General features: G+C 41.4%; 1 protein-coding gene across 4 annotated transcripts in view; it reads left to right on the top strand.

The window, feature by feature from the left end:
* MIGA1 (mitoguardin 1) overlaps positions 1-25,398 on the top strand; it is a 39,119-nt gene that overhangs the window by 4,737 nt on the left and 8,984 nt on the right. For all 4 annotated transcript variants that reach the window (XM_033151773.1, XM_033151769.1, XM_033151770.1 and 1 more), the window contains exons 4-10: positions 250-386; positions 793-919; positions 2,279-2,415; positions 6,098-6,221; positions 21,090-21,190; positions 24,272-24,390; positions 24,566-24,638. In XM_033151773.1, coding sequence (XP_033007664.1) covers positions 250-386; positions 793-919; positions 2,279-2,415; positions 6,098-6,221; positions 21,090-21,190; positions 24,272-24,390; positions 24,566-24,638 — 818 coding nt within the window. The remainder of the gene's footprint in view (positions 1-249; positions 387-792; positions 920-2,278; positions 2,416-6,097; positions 6,222-21,089; positions 21,191-24,271; positions 24,391-24,565; positions 24,639-25,398) is intronic.

Raw genomic sequence — 25,398 nt, 5'->3', positions numbered from 1 at the left:
ACCATCATTGTACAACATTAATAGCATTCTAGAATGTTACATTACTTTCAAAATGATAATTTTAAGAGTTACTTGAAAAGAGAGTGTTACCCCATCTTAAACAGTTATTGCTCAAATACAACAGAAAATTAGATACTTGTTCAATGAAAACCCTTAGCGGTCATGCAAGTGACACTTGCTTCAATGGGGGTTGCTCCCAGGTAAGTCTGCATAGGTCTGTCACTTTGATTGTGTTATCTTCCTCTTCAGGTTCGAGTTGTTCCAGCAGCAGACAAAATCTAACACTTTCGTTGAGTTCAGCCAAAGAAAAGGGTTCTCAGTCCTATATCAATGCAAATGGAGGCCTCTTCAGTAAATATTCGGGTTCAGTGCAGAGTTTGGCCTCGGTAAGCATATCTTATTATTTTCGTGTAGTTTGCTGATAAGCTGTTGAATAGTGATTCCACCCCTCCCATCAACTTGCATAGGGGCAGGAAAGAGGCTCTCTTCCTGGATCAGTGCTCCTCTAGAATGTGTGCCATTTTTATGCTGAATCTCGCCTTGCTTTTCCTCCTGTACAAAATGAACCTTAAAGGCATCTAGCCTGAAAACCCTTGGGCTTATTTGTCTAGCACGGTTCTTACCTAGGGGCACCTCTATACTATTGTCATACAAATTGCCCACAAAAACTATGGGGACAACAAGTGGATATTTTTTAAAAAACCTATCCCCAAACTGAAAGACTGCCCTTCCAGGAAAGCCATGTGAGCTAAGCATCCAAAATCCGACACTTGTACATCTTCTTTAAATTAGGTCCAAAGTGCCGCATCCTGTCCTAGCTGTGCTTGTGTCAATTCTAGTTCCTGGGACAAAGCAGATGAAGATGATATAAAGCTGGTCAATGTTCCAGTAACTACTCCAGAAAACTTATACTTGATGGGTAAGTGAGCATATTCCTTAGATGCAGCATTTCTTGCTGCTATTTTTAAAAGTTTCTAAGTTCAGGATTGTTTGCTATTACAAAAATAGTGTTACTTTCTTTCAAGGGCATGATGACACTTGTATTTAACAACTGTTAAAGGTATTTATTGCCTTAAGTCCTCTTTAGGCCATATAACATGTCTGTCTGTTCTGCGGCAGAGTGGCTGGTATAACCCAGCCAGATGGGCATGGAATAATAATAATAATGCATAAACACAAAGCCTGCCACATGCAGGGATCAGGAACAAAAAGAGCATGTGGTGTGTAGTTTCTGTAGAAAACAAAAGTTTTACAAACTAATAGAAACATGAAACCTTCCTCATCTGCAACGTTGCTACATGCATTCACAGTATGTTTGCTTATTGAATATTAAAAGAATGAATAGAATAGAATAGAATAGAATAGAATAGAATAGAATAGATCTTTATTGTCATTGTCCCCTTGCGGGAACAACGAAATTCCTCGGTTGCTATATCAACTCAAATAAGGCACTCCACATAATTTAAAAATACCAATAAACACAGTACAATACAGGACAATATAACAAATAAAATAAGATGACTTCAGAGTCCAGGGTTTCCATTTAAGGCCAAAATTGCTCTAGGAAAGAAACTGTTCTTGAGACGGCTCGTTCTCGCCTTCATTGTTCTATATCTCCGTCCCAATGGTAGAAGCTCAAAGAAACAGTGACCAGGGTGCGATGGGTCTCTTGGTATATCTAGTGCCTTTCTGTGGCACCTGATGGTATAGATACGTTCTATGGTAGAGAGTGAACAGCCAATAATACTCTCTGCTGTTTTGATACTTCTTTCCAACACAATCCTATCCCAAGAAGTGCAGCTTCCATACCACACACATAAACCATAAGTGAGCACGCTCTCAATGGCACAGTGATAGAAGGCAAGCAGCAGCTTTTGCAGAAGATGATTTTTCCTTAGAATTCTTAAAAAATACAGTTTGTGCTGCGCCTTCTTCGCAATCCCCCCTATGTTGACACTCCAGGACAGATCCTCCTGTAACTCAATGCCCACAAATCTGAACGTTGTCACCCTCTTCGCATGTGTAGCTTCACTTGGAACAATTGAATTGGAAGTACTCAAAAGCTGTCTAATCATTCCCCTATCACAATGCAGCATTCCTCCTGATCAGTCAATGAAGTACATGGCTTGCTCAGCTAGAGCGCCAGTACATTGGACTGATTTATTTGGCAGGCACCTCTCTACAAAAGGTTCAAATGTCAAGCCAGGCCACCTGGTACAAGGGAAGGCAAACTGAAAATCTGATACAGGGTTGTTGCATTAGTAAACATTTCTTTCAGGAATGGAACTGTTTGAAGAAGCTCTTCGCCGATGGGAGCAGGCACTGACCTTTCGTAACAGGCAAGCGGAAAATGAAGCCAACTGTAGCGCCGTCAAACTTGGAGCAGGTGACGCTATTGCAGAAGAAAGTGTAGAAGTAAGTAAATGAGTTGCTGTTTCTTCAGATAATTTTCCTGCCTGTTTCTGGATAAAATTCCAAAGTAAACTCCAGCTTCTAGCAAAGAAACTAAAATTAATCAAGAGAACCTGGATAACACCAAGGTTGCAGGTTCGATCCCCAGCTGCATATTCCTGCATTGCAGGGGGTTGGACTAGATGGTCCTCAGGGATACTTCCAACTCTCATGATGCTGAAAAACTCTGAGCCTCTTGAATGCCTGCAATATGAGCAACTGCTTCCCCAGTGACCTATTTCTTCTTCAGTGTCTTCCTTCCTTCAAAAGTTTTAAATATATCATAGTACTGTATTGGCCCGAATATAAGCCACACCTTTAAAATTCGGGGGGGGGGGGTGGAGGGAGAAAAAAAGACAATACCCGAATATAAGCCACTCCCTTAAAATTCTGCAGGCACTCACACCCGTTCCATTTTACCGTATGTCTGTTTCAGCAGCGATATTGTAAAAGCCCATTTTTGTAAGGTCACAAATTTAAGCCGCACTTTAACTTTTCACGGTCGGAATTTGGAAAAAAAGTGAGGCTAATATTCAGGCCAATACGGTACTATTAAAATCAAAACTTATTCAAAACTATCTCCAAATTATCTTATTCCAAATCCTGGCTAGGATGAACTGGCATGGGCTTAATAGGATAACATTAGAAGATGATCCCTATATTCTTTTAGCCCCTACTTTGGCCATCTAAGAATTCTGCACGCTGAGCCCACATTGGTTGGACCCTCTTCCATTGGTTAGTTTTAAAGTGTTTGCCTATTCTCTCGAAGTACCAATCTGCCTTTCGCTTTGCTTCTTTAATTGGGCCGGCGATTTGGAGAGGTGTTTGCTGCCCACTATCTCCTGTGCCTAAGTAGAAGCACAAGAAAAGCAATTTACTCCTGACCTACGAAGATGGGAAGCAGCAGACTGGCAGCTACCTTGCTGAGGAAGATGACATAGTTTGTAGTTCTTTCTCCATGGACTTCCTCCCTGGCCAGGGTTAGAGAAAACAGGTGGGGTAGAGGCACAGATAAGAACAAAATTTGCACAACTGGCCAACCTCACAAGGCATTTATTTGTACAGTGATCTTTATATGTCCATAGTGATGGAAACCCTGAGCATTTTGCTGCTGAAAGGCATGAATTCCGCACATACTTTAAACTCTTTTTGTACACAGTTGCAAACATGTTTATGTGGTGCCCCTGGGCCGGATCTGATTCCAGCTGAGGCTATAAAGCTTCATTCTGTATGGTGGGCAGGGATACTGGCTAAAGCTTTCGATGCAATTAATGCCACTGGCTCGATACCAGCAATATGGAAGGAGGCCATTATAATTCCTATCTATAAAAAAGCCCCCCCCCCCGGTGACCCAGGGAACTACAGGAGCATTAGCCTGTTATCGATCATCGGGAAAATATATGCCCGTTTTCTGTTGGTAAGGTTGGCAAAGTGGTCTGACGAGGCTAATTTGATTGGCCACGAACAAGCCGGTTTTAGATTAAACCGATCCACAACAGATCAGGCTATTGTCCTACATCACTTAGCCCAGAAATATTCGACACCCCGACGGGGCCAGCTATGCGCTGCCTTCATAGATCTGAAGGCGGCGTTCGACAGTATCCCGAGAAAAATACTATGGGATAAACTTGCCCGTTGGGGAATTGACAGAAGACTTTTGTGGCTTATTTCCCAACTTCATGATGGGTCTGTGGCCAGGGTGAGACTAACACCTGCTGGCGATCTAGCTAACCTTGTGCCAATAAATAGGGGAGTACGCCAGGGTTGCATTTTAGCACCATTTCTTTTTAACTTATTCATCAGTGACATGAGGAAGCCTCTAGCCGACTCACACAAATTCATTCACGCTCCCCGCATAGCAGATTATCGTTGCCCACTACTTCTCTACGCAGATGATGCGGTGTTACTCTCCTACTCTAGGGTGGGTTTAAGGAGGGCACTTAAGATTCTTGTGACCTACTGCCATACAAACCACTTGTCTATTAACCACTCCAAGTCCAAAGTATTGATATTTTCAAGGAGTCGGAAAATCTATTCGTGGAAACTGGAGGGTAGGAAAATTGAACAAGTGTATAAATTCAAGTATTTAGGAATTTATTTTCAGTATAATATGGGGTGGAAATCACAAGTTGAATACTTATACAATAAGACAAAAGCCCTCACTCACTCTCTCCTCCGTTTTTTCTTTTCTGAGGGGGCGTTATACATCCCTGCGGCTTTGAAAGTGTACAGCATTAAAGTGACGGCCACAATGGCCTACGCTGCCCCTTTATGGGCCGCTTTTGCAAATCTCGCACCTTTAGAGTCGCTTCAAAGCCAATTCTTACGTCGACTCTTAAAACTACCATCATGCGTAAGTAATGCAGCCATTCGCCTAGAAATGAAGATCCCCTCAGTGGAGTCAGTTTTGTGGAGGCGAGCTTTGATTTACTGGCTAACCCTTTGGCATAAACTCCCGAACCACTATCTTATTCAGTGCATGTGGCGGGATGATTTCACAAATCTGTGGGCTGGAAAAATCCATGCCAAATTGCTGACCTATGAGATCTCACCTTCTGAATTACTCAAATTAGATCTTACAGCAGCAAAAAGGTGTATAAACCAAACTCTGGATGATGTGGAGCTATATCAAAATCTCTTAACTGGTGGGGGAGTTTGTTCGCCGTTAAATATCGGCATTACCCCTATCTACAGAGTCCCATCTTATTTAACATCACTCACGGTTGCTTCACATCGTTATGCCTTCATTAGAGCTAGGTTTAATGTTTTTCCATCGAACGTGCTGAGTCATAGATTTACTAAGGGCCAAGTTTCTCCTATGTGTGCCTGTGAAAACAAATCAACTGAATCTCTACAGCATGTAATGTTCAATTGCCCTATGTACAGATCGATACGTGCCAATATATTAAATCCGATAATTCAGTCCATTGCTGATAAGCCAGTTGACCTACGTCTTGCTTGGGTTCTCCAAGATGTGGACCCTTATATAACTCTACAGGTTGCTAGATTCCTAACAGCCGTCATCTCGCACAAGAGACAAAATGGGATGTCAGCCGATTACTGATAATTAGATATGTTTTTCAAAAATAGAATTAGACATTGGTTTTAGTTTTGGGTGCCTAAATTTTAACTTTAATTCTTTTTATATATGTTTTATCGAAGTGATAATATTGGTCCCTGTGAGTTGTGTTATTATATCCGCGGCCTGTATTGGGTTATCGTTTTATTTGATTTTATCTGATTTTTGATTGACTGCTTGTTTTGTATTGTATGACTGTATTGTATGACGGGCGCAAATGCCGAATAAACACCTATCTATCTATCTATCATGTTTATGTGGAAGTTCCAGGGTGGGGTATCAGAAGTATATGTACATAGGATTGCACCTTTAGTTTTACTGAAGTGAGCTTGAAGTAAGCATGCTGCTAGAGTCCCAACTTTCCTAATCTTAATAGGTTAGTTGCTGTTCTAGGTACTGTAATGTTTTCAGGTCCTGCTGATTTTTGCATGTGGCACAGTATAAATATTTGATATAAATAATAACCAAAATAGTGTTTGTTGATCCTTGCACATCTCAAAATCTCCATGAGCTGCATAAAATATTGGTGACAGAATGTATTTGCCCTCCTCAACTTCTGTTTTGCAGGATATCATTAGTGCTGAATTCATTCATAAGCTTGAATCCTTGCTCCAAAGAGCTTATCGTCTTCAAGAAGAATTTGAGGCTTCCCTTGGGGCATCTGATCCTGCTTCCTTTGCCAATGATATTGGTGAGTTTGTCTTGGCTTTAAACTTGCATGTTTCTTGATAATATATGCCTGCTAGTCTTGAAAACTTATTGGGACATGGTCAAGAGGCAGAAATAGGGGAATGAGAAATTACTTGTGATTCGAGTTGCTCCTCTTGTACACAGTCAGTTCCACAAAGCTGGTTTAGCTGCCGGCTCATTGTAGTAGCACAAGGAGCCTGTAAAGTGATTTGTTAATCCACATTTCTACATATTTGGACTGAATTTTGACCCAGAGTCCCTGGTGTAAAGGGCGCTCTTGCATTTGGCTAGATCAGTAAGACATGAAAGTAGAGCTTTGCAGGGAGATGAGGATAGTTCTTATGTATTGTGTAAGAATACATAGCAAAGCAGAACGTGACTACTTTGCTAACTCTGTATTGTAAGCTAGGTCTGGTCAAGTAGTTTGCCAGCCCTCTGCCACATCAGCATGTGCGAGCAGGTAAAAGGATAACATCTTTGAACTTGCTTGCAAGTCATACTTGTTCCGCTTTGGCATTTTCAAATTTAATTTTTGAGGTACTTCTGTGCGACTGACTGCAGTGGCAGGAAGAGACTTGCTGCTAATCTGTTCTAATAAATCCCTCTGCCCCAAAATGAACCCTTTCTTCCGCAACTTTAGAAGACTGAGCTTGCTTAGTTCCAGTCTGTTGTTTCTGTAAAAAGCAAGGTTGCGTGGAGCTGTTGAGAACATATGAAACTGCATTATATTGAGTCACACAGTTGGTCCATCTAGCTCATTGCTGTCTGCACTGACTGGCAGCACCTCAGTCCCTGGTCTCAGACAGAGGACATTCCTAGCCCTATGTGTACAGTACTAAGGACCTTCTTCATGAAAGCTGATGCTCTACCACTATGGCATATCTCAGTTAGAACCTAGAAAATATCCAAGTTAGTATTTGGTTGCCAGGATGATTATGGGTCATGCCTAGAAGCTTGGTATGTTTTCCTTGATAGCAGCTATAAACTTAATACAAATTGCTTCATCGTGTGATTTGCGTAGATAACACAGAAAACTTTGGAATTGGGGGACACCAAATACCGTATATTTTAAGAAGATTAAATACTGCTGTATCTCAGAATAACCAATTTACTGAAGAATGTGTGATTATGAAAGTTGAAGTGTGTCTATGAGTGTGAGGTGAGACTGTCAGATTGCATTTCTTAGTGCAGAAAGCATTGATCTGATGTGTAGAGATCTTTCGATTCTGCTTAATTCATGAGGCTTCTGGAAGGTTCTCTGTGAAAGAAGCAAATAGAAGGTTCATGTTGTTTGGGTTATACCTTCAGAGAAGCTGACTACAGCTGGCTTAAACTGGTTTTGTGATCTCTCTCAGTCAAGGTCATGCTAACTAAAAGTAAGGCCAGAAGGACCCTGGGTTTCACTTTCTCTTTCTATCTCTCTTCCTTCTGGTGTGGTGTTCTGTACATAGTATGCTTAGTTAAGGTTTAGACTTGTTATAGGTTATTGTAAGTTTAAGTCTGCTACAACTGGATTTCTTATGGACAGTGCCAATTCTGAATGTATTGGATTTGTAACCATTATGCTCATTTGCCTTCAGTAGCAGTAAAGCTCTGCTGGATGAATTACAATTGCCTCTGGTCTATTTTTGGGGAACTCTGCAATGTTTTTAAGTTTTTACTCTGCTAACTATACAGTCATACCTCAGGTTGTGAACGTTGCAGGTTATGTTTTTCGGGTTGCGCTCCCGCCGAACCCGAAAGTACCAGAATGGGATACTTCTGGGTTTCGGCGCATGCGCAGAAGCACCAAATCAAGACCCACGCATGCACAGAAGTGGCACTGTGGGTTGCGAACGCTGCAGGTTGCAAACGTGCCTACCGTATGGATCACGTTTGCAACCCAAGTGTCCACTGTATGTTGGAATTCTACTCTGGGTCAATATTGAGTAGAATTTCATGACACAGACTTCTGGCTCCCAGCTCAATTATTAATTCACTTGGTGGCCTGAAGTAAGATATTTAGTCTTCAGTGGGACGCGGGTGGCACTGTGGTCTAAATCACTGGGCCTAGGGCTTGCCGATCAGAAGGTCGGCGGTTCGAATGCCTGCGACGGGTTGAGCTCCCGTTGTTCGGTCCCAGCTCCTGCCCACCTAACAGTTTGAAAGCATGTCAAAATGCAAATAGATAAATAGGTACCACTCCGGCGGGAAGGTAAACAGTGTTTACATGCATTGCTCTGGATCGCCAGAAGTGGCTTAACCATGCTGGCCACATGACCCGGAATATGTCTGCGGACAAACGCCGGCTCCCTTGGCCTGTAGAGCGAGATGAGCACGCAACCCCAGAGTCGTCCACGACTGGACCTAACGGTCAGGGGTACCTTTACCTTTACCTTTACCCCCTCTGCAAAATATGTGTTGTTACTGGCCTACCTACCAGGGTTATTGTAAAGATTGTTGAGAAAATATATGAAGGACTTTAAAGTGCTATAATAATCACAAACTGTTTGTTTTAAAACTACTGATAAGTATAGAAAGCCACTATGAGAAATTGATTGAAGGGTGAGGCAGGAATCCGTATTATACATTCAGAAATGCCAGTGCGTTGAAACAAATCAACACTAATTTCCTGCCCCAAACCACTTAGCAGCAGCAGCAGCAGCAGCAGGGGGCAGCATTGTACATTAAATTCATGAGATCAGGTTTTATTGGGAAGCCGAGGAACCATATATATTCTGCATCCCCAGGAACTAACTAAGGCAAAGCACTGTCTCTGTTGCCAAGTATATTTATTGGTCACAACTTGTTCCTGGAAAGTGTGCATTTTAAGATAACAGCAACTGTCCAGCTCTAGATTTTCTTTTTTTTAATAAGAATTTATTGAAGATTTCAGAAATAAAGAAACATTCAACAAACAACTTCAAAACAATACAAAATACAAAATACACCTAACATAAAATACACCTAACTAAACAAGAACAAAAAGCACAATTTCTTCAAAATATACAAAACTTATTCAAATCTTTCTTGGTGGACTTCCTCACACCCTCTCTTCTGCGTTCATTTCGAGTATACGTTGGTAACTTTGTAACTACTTTAAAATCTTCTATAAAACTTATCTACCTCATTATCTTTAACTGCTAATGAAAATCTTATTTTAATAATACAAAAATCTTAATTACAGATTCTACCTACATCCTATTCTAACTTAACCTTTTATTGCTGTCACCTAGACTTTACACCGATTCCATTCAAATCTCTATCCTTTCGCGTTTCTTTAAATAGTCTTTAAATTTCTTCCATTCTTCTTGCACCTTTTCCTCCCTCTGGTCACGGAGTTTCGCTGTCAGTTCTGCGAGTTCCATATATTCAATCATCTTAATCTGCCATTCTTCCACAGTTGGTAACTCTTCAGTTTTCCAGTTTTTAGCAATCAAAACTCTAGCATCTGTTGTGGCATACATAAAGAAAATTCTATCCTTACTGGGTAACCAGCTCTAGATTTTCATGGCGTTAAAGTCGGAGGGGCATGCTGCCACTGCTAATGTGTACGGTAGATAAGATTGCGACCCATTCTCAAAGCTATTGGGAATTCTTAAGATGGTGTACTTGGCAATGGGGTAATTGGTTGCATATTTGAATTATAGATAGAAACTGTTTCCCTTCTGAAACATGACATTTGTGTTCGTTTCAATATTGATTTGGGAGTTTGAATCATGGATGCCACCAGGGGGCAGTCTTCCAATGGCTTTTTAAAATCCTGTTCTAAGCATGCTTCCTGGGAACTTGCTAGTTAATTTTAGTTTTCTGGCACATTTTCCCCCCAACACCTGCTACTGTAAATCAGAACACAGAAAGGGGCTTGAATGTCAGCTCTGAGGTTAGAAATCACACTGATATACATTGGCATTGGCATATATATCTGCATACCAGCTGTTGGATGTCAATTTCCTTTTTAATTTTTCTTCCTTGTGGAGTCTGTCGGTTTCCATAGTTTTCAAAGGGTTAAATTAATTTACATGTTTCACAGTACAGTACTGCTGGTGTGTAAAGATGACTAAATTGTATAGAGAGAGCTAAATAACAATCAAAAGAGCCTTTCAATACATATTGTTGAAGCAACATGCAAGGGCAAAACAGAATACTAATGATGGCATATTATTGTTGCCCTGAGTGGTTTCTGTCATATTAATGTTGTAACTTAATGTTGGCTCTTTTAATCTCTTTTAAACTGGGTTTCTAAAATTTGAAATAGAAAATCACCCCCCCTCAAAAAAAGAAATATTTTTAGATACACAATAGGCTGGATACCACAATGTTTTGTTTTATATAAAAATATTTTTCTCACTTTTTTACAGCTCAGATAAACACTTTAATATAAGAAACAATATTCAATAGCCGATTCAATGTGGCAAAATGTATAAGCCTTATTAGGCTTTCAATGAAGGAAAATGGTAATTTCTAGGGTTGTCTACCCAAAAAGACTTTGATCCCCACCTGAGCACCTCCAAATTATCTCCACCGACTGTGGTTCCCTCAGTCATTGATGTTTTCTCTGTACTTAATTTTATGTGCTATGTAAAAACCAAGGCTTGAGTTACCTGTCAGCCAGATACATTTCTCTCTCTGAATTCGAATCTTCCTTAAAATTCTTCTTGTTGGATAAAGGACCATACAGACCCTCGACCACACCTACCTTGTCGTGCTCCACGCTTTGTAACCATAGAATATTTAACTCAATAGCTGAAGAAAGGGAGTCGGGAATTAGCAATAGTTTCCTTTTTTAAGTAGCTGAACTGTGCCAAAAGCAACATAACCTCAGACACAATAATGGGAGGACGACTTAGCAGGAAGGACAAGATAATATTATGGTTGAGCTGAGATGTAATAAAGTAATACAATATTTTAAGGCCTTCTGTTTTCCTCAGATTCTCATCTGAAGGAGGAATCTGCCAAAATAAGTCTTAGAGCAGGAAAGAGGGAAGAGATAGCTGAGGTGTTGATTCTATTAGACGAGGCACATCAACTGCTGTGCAGAGATGGTGTAGACCAGAAAACGAGGGTTAGAGAAAGTGTGTTTGTATCCAACAGCTTTCCAACCCACCCCAAACTAACCATTGAGTCCTTTCTTAATTTTTTTTAAAAAAAGTTAAGGAACAGCTGCTATATTTTCAGGACAAACGTATGCTGGTCCTTAAAAATGAGGCTGGTATAGATACTGGTATGTGCACTGTTGGTACTCTTCATCCTTTTCAGACCCAGGAATCACCATTAACCCCAGCATCCATTTTGGAGCCAATTTCTTAGTATTTTTCTACCGTGTATTCATATGGTGGTAGTGCTGTTGTTGCAACTCACCTTGGATCAGACTTCGAGTGGTAGCTGGTCCTGGCCAACCAGTTGAAAAGTGATAGTGTGTGTGTGTGTGTTATACATGTATTGGTTGATGAAATGGAAAAGAACCTGTTGGCTTCTTATCCTCTCTCCCTCCCCGCGATTTCTCTGTCAGAACTGGTGGTGGATCAAGTTCCATTAATTACCTCCTCACAAATAGAAGTTCAATGCTACTTGAAAAAGAAAAGAAAAAAATGCAGTTCTTGATGTCCTTAGGTGTGAAAAGTAAAAAAAATGAAAAGCATAACACTAGCAGGGAGAGGCAGGTCTTTCTACAAATCCCCTTCCAGCTTAGGGCACCCCCACACCTCTAGTGCTGCTTTATCCCCCTATGTCATGGGGGTTCCAGTCAGAACTACTTGCCTACACTTATGGACGTGTTTGGGTGAAAGTTCCATTTATTAATGTATTTATGAAACAAACAAACAAACAAATGTATTTATGCATCTTTCACAATGGTAGAAAACAGAGAGACTGGGGGGTACCTGGTGTTTTTGAGCCCAAAACGAAAGGTCTCCTCTTGCAAAAGGAAGCAAAATGCTTTTAATATGGAGATGTGGGAAAGTGCTTTTGTTTGTGCAAGGCAGCCATCCAAAGGTAGCAGAGGGTTGGTGCACCCTCTTGTTGGATGACCAGATTTTCACTTGATCTTCTCTGGATCCAAAGCGTTTAGAATTGAATGTGATCAGGATATATGGGGGGGAGGGGAACCTTAATCATACTACTTGCTTCAGGAGTACAATACTTCGTGGTAAGAACAAGCAGAGAGGTTTGGGTATCACTCAGATACAATTTATTATTGTGCTTTTTCAAATGGGAGATAAGGACTCTTCCTTCCCTATCTTAAGGCCCGTTCAAGAGCAAAGAGGCACTCCACCCCTTTCAGCGCCCCCCAAAATAATAACGATAGCGAATTTTTCACAAGTCCTCTTGTAAGGTTGGATCCAGCAGAGGTTTCTGTAAATTACAATGGAGAAGAGATAATTTTACTTATTTCTTCCTGCGCTACAACTCTTGTGTATCTATTTGTTGAATATTTATTTTCAATGTGGGATAGCCTTTCGAGTAGCTTCCAGTGTATAAAAATAAGTTAGAATGTAAACTGACTATGTCTCTTTCTATAGCTTAACATCAAATGACTTAGCATTGCAAGATAACTTTGCCATTCTTCAGCTGTTAATCACTGTAACATAGACCAGTTAGAACTATATTAATGCTTTGAGTTTTATTTGGATTCCTAATTCAAAGCATGTGCTCAGTTCCTCTGACGCCATATGTGTCAGTCATTGGCATTAGTCACAGCTTAAAGATAGGCATATGAGTTGGGGACATGAAAACTGACACTTCCCCATCATAGAATCGCCAAGAACTAGGGACTTAACAATAACCTATGCTTCCTGTGCATGCTGACCTTCATAGAAATTGGAAGAAGGCTACAGAAGATTAAATTCAAAACTACATGGAATTCTCATTTTTAAAAAGCCAACTTTTTCTGTGAAATTAACTTTTTCTCTGAAGGTCACCATTTTGTCATTAGCTCAATCAAGCGATTGCTGCAAAGGCACTACAGTGGATTAGGCACAACTGCTTTAGCTAACTATGGTTCATAATTATGTGGGGTTTTTGGTGTGGGTCACCATATTGGTACAGGAAATAGCAAATATTATCACTGAAAAGTTTCTCTTAATGCAGTGTCAAAATGACAATAGATCGTAGATATGAATTATGTTCCAGAAATTCTGGTTTGCTGGAGACAGCAAGAAGAACAGGAGATGAAACACATGATTTCTGTTCATTGTCATGCTGAATATATAATTTTAGAGTTTATATATTTTTGTTTTTCATTGTGAACTGCTTTATTTCAATAGAAAAGCAGAGTTTAAATGTTAAATCAAAATTTTAATCTACTTAAACTTGTACACCACAATTTTGTGTGTGTGTACTTATATGTGTGTTGTGTGTATATAAATAAAACACAATAAATAAAAAATATAGTGAACTAAAACACAACTATCTGGGTGATTGAAAATTTTCAAAGTTCTGAAAAACTAACCTGCATTGAAATAACATCATGGTATGGTCCTAGGTGGTGGTGTGGTCTAAACCACAGAGCCTAGGGCTTGCCAATCAGAAGGTTGGCGGTTCGAATCCCCACAATGGGGTGAGCTCCCGTTGCTCGGTCCCAGCTCCTGCCAACCTAGCAGTTCAAAAGCACATCAAAGTGCAAGTAGATAAATAGGTACCGCTCCAACGCGAAGGCAAACTGTGTTTCCATGCGCTGCTGTGGTTTCGACAGAAGCGGCTTTGACATGCTGGCCACATGACCCGGAAAAACTGTCTGTGGACAAACGTCGTCTCCCTCAGCTAGTAAAGCGAGATGAGCGCCGCAACCCCAGTCGTCCGCGACTGGACTTAACGGTCAGGGGTCCCTTTACCTTTTATGGTCTTAGGTACTGGACTTCTTCTCCCGCCTCCCAACTATTATTTTTTTCTGTTTAAGTGTTTTAGCTTCAGATGATTTTCTACTTGGGTTTAAGAAAGAACATGTAGCTAGGTAGATAATTTATTGTCACACACATTTATTGCTTTTGTAGCCTCTTACCTCCATGGACCTAATCACCCTGTATACATATGCTGAGATGTTTTCCTGAAGCCAAACCAAGTTTCCTACCTGTCTCTTAAGTGGCTATACTGATTTTGCAGTTCTCCCTGGCATCTTCCCTACTTCTGTTGCTGGAATGTTAATGAACATTCCATGACATCAGAACAGTGCAGCCAGTAGTGAAGAGGGGAAGTGTGCAGACAAGGTTAGATGAAAAGGGGTGAGGGGGAAATAAGAAAGCTACATCTGTCTGTGCTTATCTGCTGCAAGATCCAAATTCAGTTGCAACTAGGAAGGGAAGCAGTAATGTTGGGTCTTAATAAGGCTAAACTAAACAAATGAGTGCAAGAATGCTTTTTTGTTTGTTTTAGATCTTGACTTCCTTCCTGAATGTGATGACAAGTGAAATATTTATCTAAGTGCTAATGGCACAGAAACGTTGTTCCATTAAGTTCCAAAGTTCTGACACATTGGGAGAGAAGTAGGAATGCTTTATTTTGCTGTCCCTAACCTATGGCCAACTTTAAACTTGTTGTTGTTGTTGTTGTTCAGTCGTTCAGTCGTGTCCGACTCTTCGTGACCCCATGGACCAGAGTACGCCAGGCACGCCTATCCTTCACTGCCTCTCGCAGTTTGGCCAAACTCATGTTAGTAGCTTCAAGAACACTGTCCAACCATCTCATCCTCTGTCGTCCCCTTCTCCTTGTGCCCTCCATCTTTCCCAACATCAGGGTCTTTTCTAGGGAGTCTTCTCTTCTCATGAGGTGGCCAAAATACTGGAGCCTCAACTTCAGGATCTGTCCTTCTAGTGAGTAAGTCCTTTAAACTTACTTTAGACTCAAAGCCTAATTTGCATGCCTACTTCTTTTCTAACACAACACATATTGCTGTGTCACACTTTGTTTTGTATTTTTAGTTCTGTGTGTTTTAAAAAGCTGGTTGTGCTAAGGTAGGAAGATGTGTGGGGTGCATGCATACCTTGGGGCCTCTGTATGATCTACAGTGTGCCCTCCTTATTCCAACACCTTTCCACACTGAAATTAGGCTTTTAAAATGGTTTCTAATAATAACAAAAGAATATGAGCCTAATTGCAGCCCAGGGTTCATTTTTGGAGAGGAAGGTACTGCTGGGGAGGGAAAGATTAATCTTATCCTCCCCTTGCCCTGTGTTCCCTCCCTAGTGCCAAAAGTGTCCGCTTTTGCAATTGAAAAAAAAGCACACTTTATTGCCTCCAAGCAAAGCTTTCTTCAAGCCCTAATTGTTGAGACCGGCATCAAGGCAATCCTGCTGGAGACTGTAGCTGGGAAAGTGAGAGTTATTCTTCCTCCCAATTACAGTCTCCTCAGAAGATTACACAACTGCTGTGGGAGTTAGGTTTGGAAAAATCGAAATGCTGCTTTTCGGCTCTTATTGCTGGTAAGGGGAAGTGTACGAAGCCATCTCTACTTTTATGTATGTAGTCCTTGAAGGGGTTGGCCAAGGGATAAGGTGGTGCTTGATCCAAAAGAGGTTTCCTGTTGTTGTTGTTGTTGTTGTTGTAAGGTATTGATGGAGTGGGAAGGGAAAGAAGGTCAAAGTTTAGAAAGCCACAAAAGGGACTGATTGCAAACCAGAGAATCTCTTCTTTAAAAATCTCTCAAAGTTAGGGGCAGAGAATGAGCAGTCCTGTAGGTTCTACTGGACTCCAACTCATCATTGGCCATTGGCCATGGTGGCTGATGGGAGCAGAGCCCAGAATCCCCATCCCTGTACCTCATTGAGTTGATAAAAAGACATGAGATTGCAGCAGTCCTAATTTAAATTTTGCCTTCTTTGCGCTTTTCACCAGTATAAAAGTACTATGGCACTGATACGTGGTTTGAGACTCAATGGGTTGCCGGAGGACTTCAGTAACGCAAAATCTAAGACTAATTTTGTACAATTCCACCAGCAGCCACACACTGTGTGCCCCATCCATGTTGTTCAAAAGTATCAGACTTGAGGGAGGCTTTTTCAGGGGCTTCTGTGGGGAGTGGAAGTGTGTATAAGTTTAACTCCTCTTAGGAGACAAGCTCATGTTTCTCCATAGTGTTAGCTAGTTGACATCTCAGAGTAGTGGATACTCCTATATACTAATTAATACATCAGCATACCAGCATGAGCAACTGCGTTTTTCGGAAGGATTTCCTGTTAGAATAGCCTTTGTAAATCTAGAGGAATTGGCATGAGCAATTATACAACAAAATAGTGCTTTGTGTTATGTTTCACTTCCCACACTCTTTTTTAAAAAAATTATATCCAATTCCCCAAACAGCTTTTCAAACTTGTGTTCAAAAAAGCTGGTTAGAAACCTTTTGTAGATATAAACCCTCCCAAAAGAATTTTGATGTGTGAATTTATATGTTATACACATGTTTTACCACTTGGATTGCATCCCAGATCTGTTAATTAGTTATTAGATTGTTACATAATATTCCCTTTCCCCTTTCCCCTTTTTTGGTTATGAACTTCTATGTTTCTATGACTTAACCAATTGGAATTAACTTTTCCTGCTTATCCTAAAAGATGAAGAATATGAGTAAATGTTTCTCTGATTTTGTTCACACTCTGTGAAGCACTGAGAAAGAAAATGCTAATTATTACACCTTGTTCCATTGTGTTTTCCCTTACTTTATTTTCAGCAAGTGGATTAAGTTTTATTTTACAAAGATTATGTTAATGTGACTGATCCTTACTGAGACTTTTTACATGTACATAGCATGATAAGAAAGCTTTCCAATTGTGTAATCAAGTCTTCCTTCTGTTATATGAATTTCAGCTTTTAATCAGCTTAAACAATTAAATAGCATGGTTTCTCTGAAGGTTGCTATAGTGCAGTGATAGGAAACCTATGGCCCTCCAGATGTTGTTGGACTTCAGTTCCCATCAACCCCAGCCAGCGTTGGCAGTTGTAGACCAGGAACATCTGGAGGACCAAAGGTTCCTCATCCTTGCCATATGATGTGTGACAGGTCAAGCAGCAAAGGGAATAGGTAAAAATATACAAGAACATTGGACAATTTTGTCCATGAATTGGACAAATTCCTGGCGGCTAAGGCTACTAATCACAATGGCTTTATGCACTTATGGGGGACAAGAGTGGGAAAGGGACTTGATGTAGCTTTGGTCTGATTTCAACAGGACTCATGTTATGGCTACAGAAAGATAGTGGGTTCCTAATTTGATTTTGATTTTCCCCAGTCTGCCCTTTCAGAGAGCCCCAGCACTTCTCTTCAGTCCAGGAGGTGGCAGGCAGTGGGCGACATGAGCTTTCAGCATAGTCTGGGAAAGCTGGGGAATGGCCTGGCATAGTGCCCAGAATGACGCTGTGCCCAAAGAGGAAGCTGGCTGTTGAGAACAGGTGGGCTGGGAACCGTGATCTGGCTGGCCATTTTAATTGTGATAGAGGCTGCCAAGAAAAGAGACAGAAGCGTTTTGTTCAAGGGCACTTTTTGAAGAAGATGGCATTTTTTTTTAAAGAGAGTGCAGATAGCAGAGTGGTTTCTGCACATTTCGTATTTGTTGAATCGCTATAGCGCCTTCACCCAATGATCACCGGATGGTTTACAGTATAAAAACACAAAAAATACATACCATCATAACAAACAAAAACAATCCCCCCCCCAGTTTAAAAGGCCATAGATTGTTTAATTAGCCAAAGGCCTAGGGAGAAGGATTTTGGCATGTTTTGGTCCAGGCACCTAAAGAAAATGCTTTCTTGAGAATGCCCTGTTTTTTTGTTTGCTTCTGGATGCTCCTACCTGAAGCATGATGGTAGAAGGACATAAAGCAGGGGTGGCTAACCATGCTCTCTCCAGCTTTTGGGAGCCACCTGTGTCTTAAAGGGGAAAAGGAAAAGGAATAGGGAATTGTAATGGTTGAGAAAAACAACCAGCCCAATAAAATTTACGACCCCAAATTAGATGTGTTCAAAAGGAAGCTCTCAGTGTTTTAGAAATAAGGTGCATATTAGATTTCTTTAAAACACAAACACAACAAGGAATCTCTCTCAACACATTGCATTTTACGTTATATTTATACTTCGTCTGGATCTGTTTCGTTGCTTTTATGCCTGTTTGTAAGGACAACAGGTGTGGTATGTTTTCTATTCCACTATCAGTTTACTCTCCTTTTTCTTCGGAATGCCTGCTGAGAATAAAGTAGCTTGTAATTTGGAACGAGCCCTTGCTCGTTTTTGTAACCAGTTGGGGTGGAAGCCAGAGCCACTGTCGGAGTTCCTAGACTGCCCTGTCGAAAGCCAGCTGTTTGTGAGAGTGACAGGGCAAAGAGCACACTTGGTGTTGTGTTTGAGCAAGGACTGTGGCTCTCTTGGCGGTCCACCACTTTTTCATGTGATTGACAGTGCTCCTGTTTGGAGGGGTGGTGGCAAGGATTATGCGCACTGTGCGCACAAACTTCATCTGAAGTAAACATATTGGAAGTTTAAAATAGCATCTCTTCAGCTGAATGATGGGGACTGTGATAAGAAAAGACAGGATGAGGGCATAAGGGGCTGAGGAGACCTTATGACTAAGGGAGAGTTCCCCATTTTTATGACATGAGAGTGTATCTTTATGGCCATCAATATGAACAATTAGAAATTAACTTAGTGTACTCTTTAGGTAAGGGACGTGGGTGGCGCTGTGGGTTAAACCACAGAGCCTAGGGATTGCCGATCAGAAGGTCGGCGGTTCAAATCCCCGTGACGGGGTGAGCTGCTGTTGCTCAGTCCCTGCTCCTGCCAACCTAGCAGTTCAAAAGCACGTCAAAGTGCAAGTATATAAATAGGTACCGCTCCGGCGGGAAGGTAAATGGCGTTTCCATGCACTGCTCTGGTTCGCTAGAAGTGGCTTAGTCATGCTGGCCACATGACCCCGAAGCTGTACACCGGCTCCCTCAGCCAGTAAAGCGAGATGAGCACCGCAACCCCAGAGTTGTCCGCGATTGGACCTAATGGTCAGGGGTCCCTTTAGGGACAACTGAATTAGAACTAAAGTGAGTGGGTAAACTGGGGGACTTCGTTTTCTACACCTGTGCGGTAAAGTTTAAAGGATCACTTGGTTTGCCTTACAAAATTTGTATGTAAACCAATAGGTATATTCATGGCGATGGAGGTAATAGGTGAGTTGGAACATTAAAAAGAGAGCGTATTTGTTTCTCTATCCTCCAGTATTTTGGAATGTATCAACTGATGTAGAAGACACTAATGGGATAATTCTGTAATCATTGGGGGGCAATTAGCTTGATCAAATAGTAAATTAGAGAAACTTTGAAAAGTGTTTTTGCATTGTAGTGAATTTATTACATGTTATTGGCTAGGGGAAATATGCAATTCATTGATTTACTGATTTAATGGATTATTCTAGTTACTAAGACTGCAATATGAAACCTCTTTTCGCTGGGTTGGAATTGGGTTTAGTGGTGCTAGTGTCATTCTGTCAATGCAGAGCTCCCTGTTCCCTTCACTGAGCAGGTGAGCAGGCAGGACTACTGGCAGCAGGATTACCTATAACTATAAAGGGGTTTTAGTGAATTTTTGATTCATTGCATAATTTTTCATATTTCTTTGTAAGATTATTATATAAATTATAGTACTGTGTTTGATCGTAGCATTCTAAATGCATGTTTTAAATTTGTTTTAAAATGGTAAAGAAGTAGTTAATGAATTAAAAACTATTTTTAAAAATCAAGTATGAAATTCACTGCTACTTAGTACAGCTGTACCTTGGTACTCGAATGGCTTGGCTCCTGAACAAATCGGCTCCTGAACACTGCAAACCCGGAAGTAAGTGTTCCAGTTTGTGAACGTTTTTTGGAAGCTGAATGTCTGATGCGGCTTCTGCAGCCTCCAATTGAGTGCAAGAAACTCCTGCAGCCAATTGGGACCCGCGCCTTGGTTTTCAAACTCCCAAAACGGTTTGAAAACCAAGGCGCGGGTCCCAATTGGCTGCAGGAATTTCTTGCACTCAATTGGAGGCTGCGGAAGCCTGCTACTCCCGAAACGGATTAAGTTCGAGAACCAAGGTACCACTGTACTTGGGCTGAAAAATTCGTAAATCAGGGTAGGGAGGAACATTCTTTTATCTAAGGTTTGATCCTTGAACCTTCTGTTGCGGTTTTATTCTTCAGTAGCTTCAGGCTTTGTGCATTAAAGCTAAAGCCTGTGGCTGCTTCCCTGCTAAAGTGTAAATAATTTCACTCTTGATTGGCTTAGGAAATCCAGCAACGCCTAAAGACAAGGCAGTCTGGAAGGACTGTGGTTTCTTAAACAAGTAAGCTGAAACATATAAGAGAGCCAGCATTTCAGGCTGTTATGCCCTGGGCTTCATGAAAATGAGTTGGGCAGCGGGTGTTTCAAGCAGCTTTCCTAGAGCTTTCATTGTGCTGGTGTCTCCTCTCACAAGCTGCCCTAAACACATGTGTGTGTGTGTGTGTGTGTAGAAAAAAGTGTTCTGTAATGAAGTGCACTTGTCACTATGCCTTTGGATAAACTAGTTATTGTATGCCAGACATTACATTTGTGCATTGAAATATTTGCTACCTACTGTCTGTGCTTTGAACTGTGCCATAAGGTTGCCATAATTTTGCCATGCATCTATTTAACTTTCTTTTTGTAGCTCATTTTTGTAAGCCTCTTATGGAATATTTTAAGAGCAGATTTTCAGGGGCCACAGGAGACTGCAGAGCCGAGGTGGGTGGGAATTGGTGGGAAAAAACCTCATTTCCTTCTCCCCAACCAGTGGTTGGGTCCTGTGAAACTCTACTTGGTGGGAAGTCTGGATCCAACCCTTTATCTTTCATCAACATTAGCTGGCACTATAATGAAAATCCACAGGGTGTTTTAATGAAAGGTTTTTCTTTCTCTTTATAAGATAAAGACACCGATATCACTGTAAAGGATAACACCGAAGAATTCAGTCTGCGGGATACATTAAGCATTGGATCAACAGATTCATTTGTTTCAGCTGCTGAGGTATGTTGGAAATAGTGTTTGCTGCTTTTTTGCGTAGCCATCATACCACTTCTGAATTCTACTAAACAGGAATGACTTTCTCTTCGAGTCGAATATCTATGAAAATTGCATACAAGTGCACTTTAAAAAAGGCAGATAAACAGTTAAAAGTTGCATGAAGTCATCACACATAATGAAATGTTTACAGGCACACAGGTTCCATCCTTTTCCCCTATACTCTTTCCATGTAGGGAGCTTGTAGTGTATGAAGTGAGGATAAAAAGTGATATTCTCATGAATTCACCAGAAAGGCAATATGATCACACTCTGGTGAGCACTGCTTTAATAACTTCTTGCCAAGAAGTATGACACTTTTTGGAGGCCCTGGGCCACCACATTTCTGGAATCTGTAGTCCCCAACTGATTGAAAGCTCAGCACCCACTCCTTTCATTTTTAGCCTGAGACAGCTGTGTGTTGGATGTCATCTGCCACTTATTCAACACAGAACAGCAGCATTAGAGCATGGTTCATATGCCTGATGGTGAAGGAGGGCTGAGTTGGGGGAATAATGTTACTTTTTGTCCGCTTGTAAGGAGCACGTCTCAAATAGCCTCCCTTCATTACAGGAATCCTGGAGTGAGAGTTGGGTTTTGAAGTGCTGTTGTGCAAATACAGCCTGGCCAGTCACTTAAAGGATCTTAAATGGGAGTAGTTACACAATGCAACAGGCAGCATTCTAATCTCCCTGCATCAGAAACAGTGGTACACTTTTACCTTAATTGGGACGCATGTTGAGAGATTTAGCGGAAATAGCTTCAATTAACCTCATAGATAAAGGAGTATTACCTTGGAGTCGCAAATGCTTTGATGTTTAGATCGCAATCCTTAACCTCATTACTGGGAAGTAACTTCAGTTTATTTCAGCGAGACTTACTTCCAGGGGAACATGCTTAGGATTTCAGCCAAAGTTTGTGTTACTGAAATAAGACCCCATCCCATGTATCGGTGGATATATTCTGCTCCAGAGCAGCCATCCTTTCCAAACACTGGGATTTAATTTGCACTTATGAATACACCACCACAAGAAGGCTAGTGGCCTTGTGGAATGTGTGTGCAGGTTCAGTCAAGGTGCCACTCTCCCACAAGCACATTCCATCCGTGTGAGAAAACTTCTAGTTAGATTTCTGTTAGCCAGGCACCAGCTTTCTCATATGGCCATGTGCAGTAGGACAAATGGTGGTGAGTAGAGCTGGGCAATATCTGGCTTTCAACATCACGATATGTCAGCAACTAAAAATCATGATATCTCCATATATATATCTGCAGCAGCAGAGGGCGTTGCTGGGCCTCCCTGCGGCGGCAGAGGGTCCTGCTATACCTCCCCCATGGCGCCACGCTTCCCCAAAGCAGTAGAGGGCTTTGCCGCACTTCCCTGCAGCAGCAGAGGGTTATTCTCTATGTAAGGCATTTTCCTCTCTTGGGCAAATGTACAAATCAGTGCCCAAGTTTGCTTGTTTTCTTCTTCCCTCATCTTTTCGTCGTTGGCCTTACATAAGCTGCTCTGGGAGTCACTTTGGCTAAAAATGCTTTCTGTAAATGAAAGCATTGCTTGCAGCCTGCCACTTGAAAATACATGGCTCCTGCAACACCATGAACTTTCATTTAATGTGAAGCACATGATGCCTGTTAAAACATTCTAGAAATAAATTGTGGCAGTGCTGCTGCTGGTGATTACACCCACTAAGGTAAAGATAAAGGGGACCCCTGACCATTAGGTCCAGTTGTGGATGACTCTGGGGTTGTGGCACTCATCTCGCTTTATTGGCCGAGGGAGCCGGCGTGCAGCTTCCAGGTCATGTGACCAGCATGACTAGCCACTTCTGGCGAACCAGAGCAGCGCACGGAAACACCGTTTACCTTCCCGCCAGAGCGGTACCTATTTATCTACTTGCACTTTGACGTGCTTTCGAACTGCTAGGTGGGCAGGAGCAGGGACCGAGCAATGGGAGCTCACCCCGTCAGGGGATTCAAACCGCTGACTTTCTGATTGACAAGCCCAAGAGGCTCTGTGGTTTAGACCACAGCGCCACCTGCGTCCTGATTACACCCAGTAGCAGAAACCAAATAGAAGATTTTGAGTTTAAGGGAACTGATTTCTGTTGTTGTTACCAAAAACTAATATTGGTGTCTGTAGGCTGTATGAAATGTAAGTTTGAGAAGACTACATGTACCAGCAATGCAAAGTTCCTGTAGAAATCGCTGAAGTGGTTTTGAAGGGCCCTTTCCTTGTTGACCGACAACTTTCCTTGACGACACTGGTTTTGGCTTTGCTTGCTGCATCGTAAACTTAATTCTCTTATGGGTGTTTCTGCAACAGCACATGACTGAGCTGCACTATGGACATAAGGGTTGTTAGGAGGGGGTTGCTTATTCCCTGCCATCATGAAACATGCTGCTGTATTCGCTTTCTTTTCCATTTTTAACTGCCCTCCCTTAAAATGCTTTAGAATCCTATTACTCTGTTTGCAACCCCTCCCTTGGTAAAATATAATTAGAAGGTGGCTTGTAAATTATCTCTCCCCTTCCTTGCATGTCTTGGCTTTTCTGGAATGTGCCACAAAAGCAGTTGGGCACTCACAAGCATTCAGCTGTTGTTGCAAAGTGCTACTCCGACGCAACAGCTACTAAAGAATGTTTTAAAACTTTATGGTGGCAAAGTCTCTTTCCCATGCTTTGCACATTAAGGATGTACATTATAAATGGAAGATGCATTAAAAGTTATTGCCTTTTGCAAGGCAAGCTGTTGGGCTAGCGTTCAAGTGATAAGCTATGTGATGTAGCCCTCAGCTCTGGCTTGCCTTGCATGGATGCCAGCTATCCATTTCTGCTCCTCAGGGACATGATTCAGCAGCAGGCCCTTGTCCCAATGTGTCACTGTGGCTTTTCTTTACAAGCTGCAGTACTGGATATTTATCTTTTAAATAATGTTGAAAGAGATGGATCTTGCATAGAAATACCACGAAGGGCATTTAGTTCTTGATATTTGTGGAAGTGTTTGAGGATGTTAGCCTACTGATATTGAGAAGGTCTCCCTCTTCTAGCTTGCAGAACACAAAGAGAGCCGAAACTCCTATAATCTGGATTCGCTATGCCATTGCCCATTATACGAAGAAGCTATGCACCTGGCAGAAGAGGGCAAGATTTATTCACGAGTCTTACGGTACTAAATCGTTTTGTCTGCTTTCACTAATATTACCGGTACTTGCACATTTTCTAAAAGCTAAACAGTGCTCTGCATGCAATATTTTTTTTTATATAGGCTTGAATTAAAGAGCAAGTCAACCATTAAGTTTCAAGTGCCTTTTTTGTTGTTGTTACATTGTCTCTGTATATAGGACCGATACGTTGGAGTGTCTGGGGGACAGCGACTTTCTTGCTAAGCTCCATTGTATCCGCCAAGCTTTTCAGGTAAACGTTCAATCAGCTCCTTAAGGCTGACCTCCATACAACATAGGCACAAAACTCCTGTGGCAGTAGGTTATCTAACAGATCAGCCAAACTGCCCAATCATCAAGGGTAATTGTGATTTGTTTTCAAGATGGAAATAGTACCATTGGGTTGCAGTCAATATAGCTTCTGAGCTACCAGACGTCCCCGTTTCCTGGGGACAGTCCCCGGATTTACAAATCAGTCCCCTGACAAAATCCATTGAAGTTGAAAAGTTTCACCAGATTCATTGAAAAAAATCTGGTAACCTTACCTTAGCCACATACTATTTAAGTTCTGTATATATGTCAGGAGGACACCAGCAACAGAGGATTTGTTTCCTACCAGTGTATTTCACAATTGATAGAGAAGATGCTAGTGGCAGAAAGAATTAGCTATCTGTCTGTATCCTCGAAATGTTTCAAAGTAAGTTTGCTTGGAAAATGGACTATTTTAAGGGAGAACTGGTTGGCAGCAGTGCTATTTTTCTACAAAAGAGGCGCCAGAACTCACCGTGAGCATCTCCCTTGTTCTCTTGTAATGGCAACTGAGTTCTGCTGTCAACACAAGATAGTATCACTAAAGCAACTATCTGTAAACAAACACTAAATGTGCATAAAAAGTGGCAAATGTAGTTTCTTTCTCAAATAGGTTTTATCTTAAACAATAGCAAACACAGTAAATGAAGAGTCCACTTGTCATATACCAGTGGTTCAGTGCTTGGGTCTCATTCTGGTAATTC

Source organism: Lacerta agilis, chromosome 6 (genome assembly GCF_009819535.1).
Source record: "Lacerta agilis isolate rLacAgi1 chromosome 6, rLacAgi1.pri, whole genome shotgun sequence".
NCBI lineage: Eukaryota > Metazoa > Chordata > Lepidosauria > Squamata > Lacertidae > Lacerta > Lacerta agilis.
This window is presented reverse-complemented; position numbering and strand designations above follow the sequence as displayed.